The sequence below is a fragment of the Dermochelys coriacea genome, chromosome 3, assembly GCF_009764565.3.
Source record: "Dermochelys coriacea isolate rDerCor1 chromosome 3, rDerCor1.pri.v4, whole genome shotgun sequence".
Taxonomy (NCBI): Eukaryota; Metazoa; Chordata; order Testudines; family Dermochelyidae; genus Dermochelys; species Dermochelys coriacea.
The window spans coordinates 132,608,455-132,619,911 of record NC_050070.1 but is presented as its reverse complement, the minus strand read 5'-3'; the positions used below and the strand labels follow the sequence as shown (position 1 = coordinate 132,619,911).

Sequence of the window (11,457 nt, the reverse complement as noted above, 5' to 3'; positions counted from 1 at the left end):
GTAGCTTACCAAAGCTTATGCTCAAATAAATTTGTTAGTCTCTAAGGTGCCACAAGTCCTCCTTTTCTTTTTAAGTGAGTGTGTCGCAGGCAGCCACAAGCACCCAAGGGGGGGGGTTGCTGTCCACTAGAATCAAATTGCCGGCAGCCCTCAGGTTCCTGGTAGCCAGCCTGGCCTTAAGCCGTGTAAAGAGGCACCTCAGGAGCCAGCCACCCCACTCCGGCATACCCAGGTGGCGGCCCAGGCCAGCGCACGAGAAGCGGCGCTGCGCGCGGAAGGGGCCCATCTATCCCGCACCAGGGCTGACGAAGTGGCACCACTCACGTGCCTCCCATACAGTTACTGGCCCGACCCCAGCCGCGCCCTGCCCCCGCCCCTCCCTTTCGCCCTGCATCACCTGCGCCTTGCGCGGGCAGCCACGCCCACGTCACCTGCGCAGCTCGCCCAGTGTCTCCTCCCAACGGCCTCCGCGGCTCGTGCTAAAGCCACGCACGTGCGCTTTGTTTTGGTGAGAGCCGTTTGGGGGTGGGGAGAAGGGCGGGCAATGCGCATGTGTGGAGGAGAGACCGCGCCCCGAGAGGTGAGGGGGGGGGTGAAGAGCTGCGTGCGCACGCATGCGCAGGCGTGGCAGTGCGTGCCCGTTCCGAGCCAGTTGCTGCTGCTAAGGAAGCTTCTCGGGTTGGGGGGTTTGTAGCGGCGGCCGCTGTTGGGACTCGCCCCCCCCCCCCGCCCCTCCCGCCATTTGTACCTGGCGTCCTGAGGCGCGCCCAGCCCCTCGCTCAGCACCAGCCGAAGGCGCGACGCTTCCAAAATGTCGCAGACAGCCATGTCCGAGACCTATGGTAGGAGCCGGGCCGGGGCCGGCGGGGCGCGGCGCTGGCCGGGCGGCTCTGCGCTTGCGGGGTCCCGGAGGGTTCGTTCCCTGCTCTCCCGTGCGAGATGCCGGGCCCCCTTGCGGCCGGCCCGCGGACGATGCCCGCGCCCTGTGCGGCGCTTCGGCCCGGTAGGGGGTGGGGCAGGGGATGTCAGCGGCTGCCGGTGCTGCGGGACGGGTCCGGGAGCGCGGATGGTTATGCGGGAGCGCGTGTGGCTCCGGGGCCATGGACTCCCCGGCCCCAGCGTGTGGGATGCAGCAGGAGCAGTTTCCTCTCCGGGCCCAGCGCTGCGCGGGTGCCTCGGTGCATTATCATCTCGGGGGGGGGGGGAGGGTGGAGTGAGATTTGCCTCCTTCTGAATTAGCAAGAGTTGGCCACAGCTGGAGACAGAACAGGAAATTTGATGGACTCATAGCCTGACCCAGTTTGGCTGATCCTTTGAGGTCCTGGACTGCAGCGAGCTTTTAGCTCCTATCCTTCAGCCAGACTTTTTCTCTTAACATTTGTGAAACAAACAAACACTAAAATCCATTACCTGTGTTTTCAGCGTCCTGGATTTCACCATGGTCCTTCCCTTTGGTGCTCAGTACAAGCAGCCTACAATTAGATTGCCTAGTTTAATATGCAAAAAAAAAAAAGGAGGACTTGTGGCACTTTAGAGACTAACTAATTTATTTGAGCATAAGCTTCCATGAGCTACAGCTCACTTCATTGAAAGCTTATGCTCAAATAAATTAGTTAGTCTCTAAGGTGCCACAAGTACTCCTTTTCTTTTTTGCGAATACAGACTAACACGGCTGCTACTCTGAAACTAGTTTAATACGTTTTTTCAGTTTTGAGAACTGTTGATTTATTTGGCTTATTGGTGAAATTCAGGCCTTGAATCTTAAGTAGACACTTAATACTGTTGTATTTTAAATGAATTCAGAAGGAACATCAGAGATCCATTGTTTTAGCAGGAGGTGATTGTTACTTTTATGGCAGTGCTCAGGGGCTCTAATTAGGATTAGAGTCTTGTGCTAGATCATGTCTTTCTATAAGTTTGTATGGAGCCTATGTCCAAAATGCTTAAAATCAAAGATAAAATATGCAAATATAGCAAACCATAGGAGGGAATGGGGAAAGAGGACAAAAGAACAGTGATATCTTGTCTATGTAAGCACGTTACAGGACAAAGTTAAGGCAATCAAAGGGCCTGAGCCCAGCATGGACATCTTGTTGCAGCTTAGTCCGGCTCACCACTATAGCTGAGGGTGGTAGTGCTCTCCTCCTGCCCCAGAGAGGGGAAAGGGCAGTTCATAGTTGTATTGAGCATATCCTCAACTTAACAGGACATCATTGTAAGGATAAGTACAATAACACATTTACTTGAAAAAAGAAAAGGAGTACTTGTGGCACCTTAGAGACTAACAAATTTATTAGAGCATAAGCTTTCGTGAGCTACAGCTCACTTCATCGGATGCATTACTAAGCTTATGCTCTAATAAATTTGTTAGTCTCTAAGGTGCCACAAGTACTCCTTTTCTTTTTGCGAATACAGACTAACACGGCTGCTACTCTGAAACATTTACTTGAGATTCCTTCCCCTGCATTGGACTTGCCTGTGCTTGACTGCAGTGGAGCCTCAAACAGATCCTGGCTCATGGCGTAGCTGGACCAGAGGTGAAAGTAAGCTGGTATGCCCTGGTACGGCATACCAATAAGAGCCGGTGCGCCATACCAGGACCGGTTTTCCCACAGGGCAATTTAAAGCCCTGGGGTAGCGGCGGCAGGGCTGCGGCGGGAATTTAAAGGGCCCCGGAGCTGCTGCTACTCCTCCAGGCCCCTTTAAATCCCGGCCTGAGCCCTGCTGTCTGAGCCTTGGGGTAGCGACGGTAGGGCTCCGGTGGGCATTTAAAGGGCTGGGGCGGTAGCGGCAGCTGGAGCCCCGAAGCCCTTTAAATCCCCAATGGAGCCCGGCCACCGCTACCCCAGGGCTCGGGCAGCAGGGCTTAGGCGGGGATTTAAAGGGCTCAGGGCTCCGGCAGCTGCTATCGCAGCAAGCCCCAGGCCCTTTAAAGCTCTGCCAGAGCCCCAGGGTAGCGGTGGCAGCCAGGGCTCCTCAGTGATTTAAAGGGCCCGGGGCTCAGCTGCGGTAGCTGGAGTCCTGGGCCCTTTAAATTGTCTCCGAGCCCCGGGGCTCCCAGCTGCCTGTGCAGCTGGTAGCTTGGGGGTGATTTAAAGGGCCCTGGGCTCCCAGCCGCCACTACTATGCTGGCCAGTTTTGTGACTAATGATGGTATTTCTTGTCATCTGAAACTCTCTGTGGTGCATGCCATATAGTTACTTTTCTTCTGAAGATTTGTTTTTAAACCACCTTCTCCATATTATGAGGATCTTAACTACAACCAAAGGTTAACGTTTCTAAACTCTTATTTTTAGCGATAGCAGCAAATTTTTGTGTAATGTCTGAGTGACATTCTTCTTTCAGTTGCACTGTCCAGAAAGAATGACCGAATTTAAGACAGAAGCTCCTCTAGGATGACAGCTGAATAGAATGTTGGAACTAAGGTTTCTTTGTCAGTTGTGAAGAAAGAGAAAACAAACCACAAAATGAAGTGACTTTCAAAGTGTTTTTGCTTCCAGTTCTGCTCTGAGAAGAGATGACTGAAAAGACATTCAGGCAATTCAGCAGCAATAGAAGCATTAAATGTGAATTGCTTTCAGTGCTCTAATACTACATGGAGTGAGCATATAGAAATCAATTTTGTTCCTCACTGAGTTTGAATAAAGACTAGTGTATGCTGAAATTATAGCTGGACCAAGGGGATGAGTTAAAACCCATTTTCATTTTCCTAGGGTAGACCGGACTAAAACCATGTTTCTGAATCATGTTAAAGCTTTGGCTATGTCAGTGCAGTTCAAAACAGTTAAATCCTGTCTAACTTACAGAATGGAATGGAGTTGTAACAGTCTTCTGACATGATTGTAACTGGAGTGTAGCATGGATCTTTGTGAGAGGAGTTTGGCAAAACAGCAGAGTGAAAAGTACTCGCTCTTCTCTTTTTACCTGTTGCATAATGTATGGACAAAGGGCATGTGGTGAAATTAAGTCTGTGCACTTTGTATAAAAAATATTTCCATTTAATAATGTGTTTTCAACTTGTGCAACTCATCCAAAAGACATTATTGGTGCATTTTTACTCCACAGATATGCTCCTAGTGTATACTCTGAAACATATCTATATTCGTCACTGACAAAAAGTTTGTTTTTGTTTGTACTTACTGTAAGATGAAAAGAGCTATGTGGAAATAAGATTGATTCTATTCTGGTGTTCTCAACATAATAAGTTCTAGTAGCAAAATCTTCAATAAAGAGGGTTTGTGTGTGTGTATACTTCAGTTTACACCTTAACCTCACTGTTGCAGCTCATTTGAATCAGTGTTTGCTAGACTGGCAGTTCAAAAAAAAATTTAAAGATTAAATGTAAACTAAATTTGATCTGGAGTCGACTGTTTAGATGACTCAAAGTTTGAGGCATGGACTGTCTCTTATTGTGATTATACTGCACAATGGGACCTTAATCCTGATTTGGCCCTCTCAGTGCTAGTATGGTACAAATAATAGAGACAAACCTGGAATACCAAAATGCCATTTTCACTTTTCAGAGTAGAATTTGAACGGATACCATCATCTTCAAACTTTCAGACACATTTTTTAAGTACAACTGTTAGAGTAATTGTAGAGGTTATTTGTAATTGAAAAAGGTTAAAGAGGAAAATATCTTCCATATTTTTTTTTTGTTTACCCTGTGCATTTGATAGCACTTAATGTGTATAGTCAGGTTTCAGAGGAGTAGCCGTGTTAGTCTGTATCAGTAAAAACAAGGAGGAGTCCTTGTGGCACCTTAGAGACTAACAGATTTATTTATTTGTTTTTGTATAGTCAGTTTCACTGTATCTGATGTGGCTCTTTCACACAATGTGGTGGTGGGGATTTAACCCCCCCACTTTTTTTTTTAACTACAAAATCTGACAAGGAGCCTTAGCTAAATGTCTTACCCAAGACTGCTTGATTTCAAGTTGGGTTTAAAGTCACTGATATACTTTAAATCTGGGAGATTGTATTGAACCAAACTGATCACAATGAAGATACAATGTTCTTTTGAAAAGCTTGTGTTAATTCGTAAGTGGGGGGAAAATCTGAATTTAAAAACTTTGTCAGATATCTACAAAGCTGTCAGCTGATGCCATCTTGGGACATTACATGTTTTTATGATAAATATCACAGTTTGACACAGGCAGTAGCCTTTAAGGCTTTCCAGATGGCCTAGAGAATGAAGCCTTCTGAAAAGCATGCATTTTGGGAATACAGAAGTTGGGAGAAGAACTGTAGGCCGAATATATCACTGGTTCCCAGGTGCCTTTACACTGTGTGAAGCCCTACCTTTCAGTCCATTGGGGAAGACGCTATCCAGAATGCCCATCAACTAGAACAAAAAACCCTCCTGTGTAACTGTTTCTTGTCAAGGAAACATGAATAGCTGGGTGGAGGAGTGAAGTTTAACTGGGAGAAGAATTTGGGAACAGAATGTAGTGAGGAAGAGTGGTCCTATACCTGTAAGCAAACATCTCAAATTAGCAGAAAATATAATGCTTTGATATAATTCTAACATCATGTGTGGCATCAAAAAGGCAAAACACAACCATAAGAGTAAAACAGTGACAGTGTACGCTGTCACTGTAGAGATGAATACATTCTGGAGGAAAGTTTTATGGACATAAGAGGGATGGGAACATCCAAGCATCAGTCTTCTGTTCTGTCTTCCCATTTACTCTTCAACAGCAGGATTTTATAAACACTGAGAAATTTATTTGTGGTGGTTTTGCTATTCCTATAAAATGCTTAATGATGCACTGTAACAAAGAATCATTCTCATCTGAAATAGAACGGACTAATGGTTTGAATGCATGCATGCTCCTGGAGAAAAATAACCTATAAATGAAGGGCACACCCCAGACTTCTAATGAAGTATGGTTTCCTTGCTTTGACATATTAGCCATGGCCTGATTTTTCAAAGTTAATATTTATGTAACCCATTTGACCCGTGAACATTGACTGCTTGATAGAATTAATCTTCACTTTCTGGTGAAATCCCAGTCTTCATACTTCAATTTCATGCTTATTTTGTGTTCTCTGGAAGCTAGCTGTATTTAAAGGAGAAAACTAATAAAGATGATTAAAAGAAAACTGATTGCTTGGAACAAAATAGGTCTTGTAAAATTTTGTAACTTTCAGGGTGGATTGATTTAAATCCCTGAGTTTTAATCGTGATTTAAATTGGCAAGCAGGAAACCTTGATTTATGCTTGATTTTAATCTTTTTTTATATTTAATTATTTTCCTAAAGAGAGAGTAATTCTCATTGGTAACAATTAAAACATGTTAATTTTCAATTAAATATAGCCTTTACACTAAATTTGCTGCTTTTTTGCTAATCAGAAGGATGTACTAATGCATACACTCTTAAGCAATTGTTTAGCTTAATTTACTTATTTAGATTCTTAATTTTTTCTTATGAAGAAAAAGTCAAATGCATTTCTTCTTTACTAGATGATTAATTTTTACTTGTGATTTGTGTTGAGCTCAATTTGGATGGAAATTAAAATGCACAGAAACAGAAGTTTGAAAGTGTATGTTGGTTAAACTACCTTAAATGTGCGGGATACTTTTTTATGTATCAAAACATGTTGTGAATTTAAAGCTAACTGATTGACTATTACCTGTAGTTTAGTGAGTTGGACTAGTTGTTTCTTGTTACTTTGTCCTTCAAGATTTTCGAACTAGTAAATATCTTTTCGCACCTAGTTTTTAATCATAGATTGGAAGAGAAAACCAAGCTTTCTGCTTTTTCAACTTCTAATCTGTTTTTTACCTTTTGAAATAACTAGTCATGGAACTGAACAGTTGAATAAACGGAAATGACAAATGCTGTCGTGGTACTTGCAGAAGAGGCTAGTTGTCGAAAGCTGACCGCACTTTAGCAGATTCTGTCCTGGTATTTAACTGGTGCCTTCCCCAGACCAGTGGTTTAACTTTTTTTTAAAAAAACTTGGCAACAAACATGTACTGATTAATATCTTTTATTAATATAAATGATTTTAATAGGTTATAGTAAATTTAGGTCTTAACACAGGTCATAATTAGGCTTACTTTTAAAAATAAACTTGTTAAATTCAGTTTTTTAAAAAAATATTAATTCAATACACCCTGAATTAACCTGCCAAATTTAATCTTTATTGCCATGTATTGGGAAATTAATAAATTTTCTCATATCAATATCAGACTTAAATGTTGAGGGGGAAAAAAATCTTTCTTTTCCTTGTCATAAGCAAATAGTAGAAGTAGTTCCATAAGGGAACGGTGAAGCAGGTGTGGGCAGAGCACAAATACTGAACATATAAATGAGCCAAATATAAAGAATTGTTCAGTTAACTCCTATTTCTGAATCACTTTTCATGGCACAGAAGTGGCTTAATTTTTAAGGGAGATGTGAAGGCAGTGATCCTGGAATATATAACTTTTTTTTTTTTTTTAAGCCTATACATATTTTCTGTATCTGAAACAAATTTTTCTATATATTATAGTAGAATATGGAGTTAGGTAATTAATACACATACACTTTTAATTTGTTTTCATTAATCCAAGTATAACAGCACAACTCAAGAGTTTTGCACATGGATTGATGATATAAATGCATGACCACACTATCTGCAGAACATCAAGCTGTGGCTAAAGGGTAACGAGTTTCTGGAGATGGTAGTACTCAGTAATGTGTGTTGGGTTTTTTTTGTTTTTGGGGGGTTTTTTAAGTGAAGTATGTCAGTTTAAAAACTGAATTTCTTAATTTATCTTTAGTATTATAACAACTATTACAAACTTATTTATTCCTTACAAATGGCTTATGTATCTTGAATCCAACAGTTTGTTGATTTTGTAATATGGTTATGCCACAGGTTTTTTTGTTTTGTTTTTTCCTGAACTCTTAACAACCACTTTGTGTATCAGTATATCTTGAATGGTGTTTTGATTTTGTTCAGCATCGTGGTGAAATTTTTTAGTTCTTGCAAACTAAAAACGAATAGCAATGCTTCATTTTCTCTTGACTGTCTTAAGGTTGACTTTCTGTGTTTTCTTGATGTAAGAACTGTTACATGAAGCAGATCAGTTTTCATGTGTTTAAAATAAATCACCTCTTATGCTCTTAACAGCCAAGAGACATGGAAATGTTATTACTTCTAAGTAATATCACTTCTACATTTTATGATCGGAATCAATTCCTACGACTTTCAGTATGACTTCCATTTTGACTTTACAGTAACATCCTCATGTATAAGAACTGTGTTGTAATGTCTGAGCAACTTGAAATGACTTTCAAATAGTGTTTAGGGCTCTCATTGTGGAAAGTGAGGATACTGCGAAAAACATCTTTAAAGACCACCAATCTTACTATGCCTTTGTTTTTTTCTTTAAATTGCCCTTTTAATCCAACTTCTCTGCTTTTTAGTTATCTATCCCTATAGCTCCATAAACCTAGTGCTGTAACTTTTAACCCCTTTATTGCTACCTTATTCCTTATCTTCATGGCCGTTTTTCTAAGTTTCCTATCTATACCTCCTCTTTAGAATAACAGCTAGTGGCAGCTGGCTGACTGAAGACTTGTTTTCTCCTTACCCTTATTTACTTGGTCTGCTGACAAGGCCAAAAAGCAGATATTAAAATAGCAGTAAATGTCTCATAGTTGGCTCTCTTCACTTTCATAATTGCACATAGACCTTCTTTTGTTTTCATTCTTCAGATTTCCTGTTTAAATTCTTGGTTATTGGAAATGCTGGAACTGGCAAGTCCTGTTTGCTTCATCAGTTTATTGAGAAGAAATGTAAGTATTTGTCTGTGCATAGTGACTTGTCTGATGTTTCACTGTACAGTAGTTTTAAAGCTCTATCCACGCTGACATCCATTTTTTGCTAGCCACAACATTGTTTAAAAGTATTTTGTACTAACAACATTTCTTTAACCAGTGTAGACAGGGATTTCATCTGGGAACTGTGTTCAAAACCATGTTCTAAAACATTTGCTGTTTTAGAGGGAGATGATCTATACTATGATGCTCAGTAATAATTCTTGTTCACACTGTCCAGGTAAACCATACTAGGGTATGCTAGTAGTGAGTGTTTAAGCAAAGTAAACTAGCATGTTTCTGTTGCCAAAGTGGGCTGGGCCAACACTTGTGAGAGTACACCTCTATCTATTTTGTACTTGTTTATATTTGGCAAAAAACTGCTTTAATACAGAGTTGATGTTGCTTGGTGGCATGTCATTCCTTTGCAGAACATTGAGTTGATCAAAACTAAGACTTCAGAAAACCAGTAAATGCAGAGTTAAGGTTGCCCATGCAACCTTAACTTTTCTTCTCTTTCAGCAGTGCTCCCATACACCCCCTTAACACACATACCTTTATTCCGCAAACTCCACAGTTGCAGAGCTCTTCACTTCCTTTTACAGCCCATTCTTTCTCACCCACAGGATTTCATCTAACAGTATTACAGAACAAAAAGAACAGGTTGCCTATACCCTCTTCAAGCAATGACTCATTATTCACATTGGCTATTGGCATTATAAGATTCAGGGAGTTCCAGATCCTGGCATATACTCTCACACTTAGCCAATCCTCAGAAAAAAGAGCATACATGTTGCAGGGGCTTGGGGTGCACTGGCAGAGCTGGGGGGTGCTATGCCTTCTTCACTTAAGCCTCTAACCTCTCTCACCTCCCCTGCCAACCATCTCCATTTTTCCCCCTCCCTTCATTGCAGCCACAAACCCTGCTCCCTTCCTGGGAAGCCTTCACACATCTAACTTTTTGTTCCCCTCCAAAATGAAAGTGCCACCCACGACTGTCAGGTCTTGTCTATTCTTAAAATGCTGCAGCAGTACAGCTGCAGCACTTCAATGAAGACGTTTCCTACACCAATGGCGTAGGTAATCCACCTCCTTGAGAGGCAGTAGCTAAGTCAACAGGAGAAGTGCTTCTGTCGACATAGTGCTTTCTACATTTGGAGTAGGTCAGTATAATCTTGCATCATTCAGGGGTGTGGATTTTATACACCTGTTTTTCCTTTTACACACCCCGAGCAACATAGTTATACCGACATAAGTTTCTGCTGTAGACCAAGAGCATGTCTACATTACAAAATTAAGTCAACTTAATTTATGTCCGCATACAGCCACTGCAGTAATTGCATCGTTTGGTTGTCTACACTTTGCTCCTTGTGTCAGCAGGCATGACCTCACCAGGAGCACTTGTACTGTCAGTAAAACAACAGAGTCCAGTGGCACCTTAAAGATTGGCAGATTTATTTGGGCATAAAGCTCTCGTGGGTAAAAAGCTCACTTCTTCAGATGCATGGAGTGAAAATTACAGATATAGGCATAAATATATATTTGCCCTTCTCTTCATATGCCACTATATATTTATACCTGTATCTGTAATTTTCACTCCATGCATCTGAAATGGGTTTTTTACCCATGAAAGCTTATGCCCAAATAAATCTGCCAGTCTTTAAGATGCCATTGGACTCCTTGTTGTTTTTGTGGATACAGACTAACATGGCTACTCTCATACTTTGTACTGTCGGTGTGGGGTATTGTGGGATGGCTTATCAAAGCCAGTAACAGTCCATGTAAGCAATTCAGTGTCTACCATGGCACTGTGTCGACCTAACTACATCAACACTGACTCTGTGCCTCTCATGGAGGTTGAGTTATTAAGTCGTCACAGTGGGGCAGATATGTTGGTGGGAGCGAAATTTTAATGTAGACACATACTTAGGTCAGTGCAAGCGGCTTATGTTGACCTAACTCTGTAGTGTAGACCAGGCCCAAGCCTCAAATTGCATCAACCTTCCACCACTAAGTTCAAAACTCCTTTTGTCTGAAGTGGGGGTTATGATTGTTGTTTGAATGGTGAGTTCACAGCCACCAAGAGGCATGTCTGTGATTCATCCCTTCGTAGTACCTCTGAGTTTAACAGTGCAAGGCAGCAGAATAAACCATTTTGTGGAGTGCTGTAACTTGGGAACCCCTTGGTCAAATGACCGCAAATTTGGATCACTAACACTATTGTGCCCCCACGAGGCACACCAAATTTCAGAGTAATCTGTTTTATTTTTAGAGTACTTATAAGAGACTAGTTTAAAACACATGGATGACAGCAATGGAAACTCTAGCTGTTTTACTGTATAGGCACATGCGCACTATAAAAATGTTTTTTCTTAAATACTATTGTCACTAAATGCACTACTTTTGACTCGCATCACATCAAAAGTTTGATCAGTAGCTCTGGGCACAAAAAACCAAACACCACCCACCTAAAACAATGTTTAACAAATGGCTCTTTTGGGGGTGGAGGCTTCTATTTCTGAAATGACTCCAAATCTGTGTCATTAATCCTATCTGCTGATGAAAGAGAAATCCGACTAAGACTGTTGATTTTAGAAAACTTAGAAAGATCCACCTTTAAACAGATGTCATGATTTAACCTTT

The 11,457-nt window shown here is 41.7% G+C and overlaps 1 protein-coding gene across 1 annotated transcript in view; it reads left to right on the top strand.

The window, feature by feature from the left end:
* Positions 1–534: 534 nt before the first annotated feature.
* Positions 535–11,457, top strand: part of RAB4A (RAB4A, member RAS oncogene family) — a 31,667-nt gene continuing 20,744 nt past the window's right edge. Inside the window, exons 1-2 of the mRNA XM_038396610.2 lie at positions 535–842; positions 8,713–8,793. Of these exons, the coding sequence (XP_038252538.1) occupies positions 812–842; positions 8,713–8,793 (112 nt within the window). The 5' untranslated portion in view covers positions 535–811. The remainder of the gene's footprint in view (positions 843–8,712; positions 8,794–11,457) is intronic.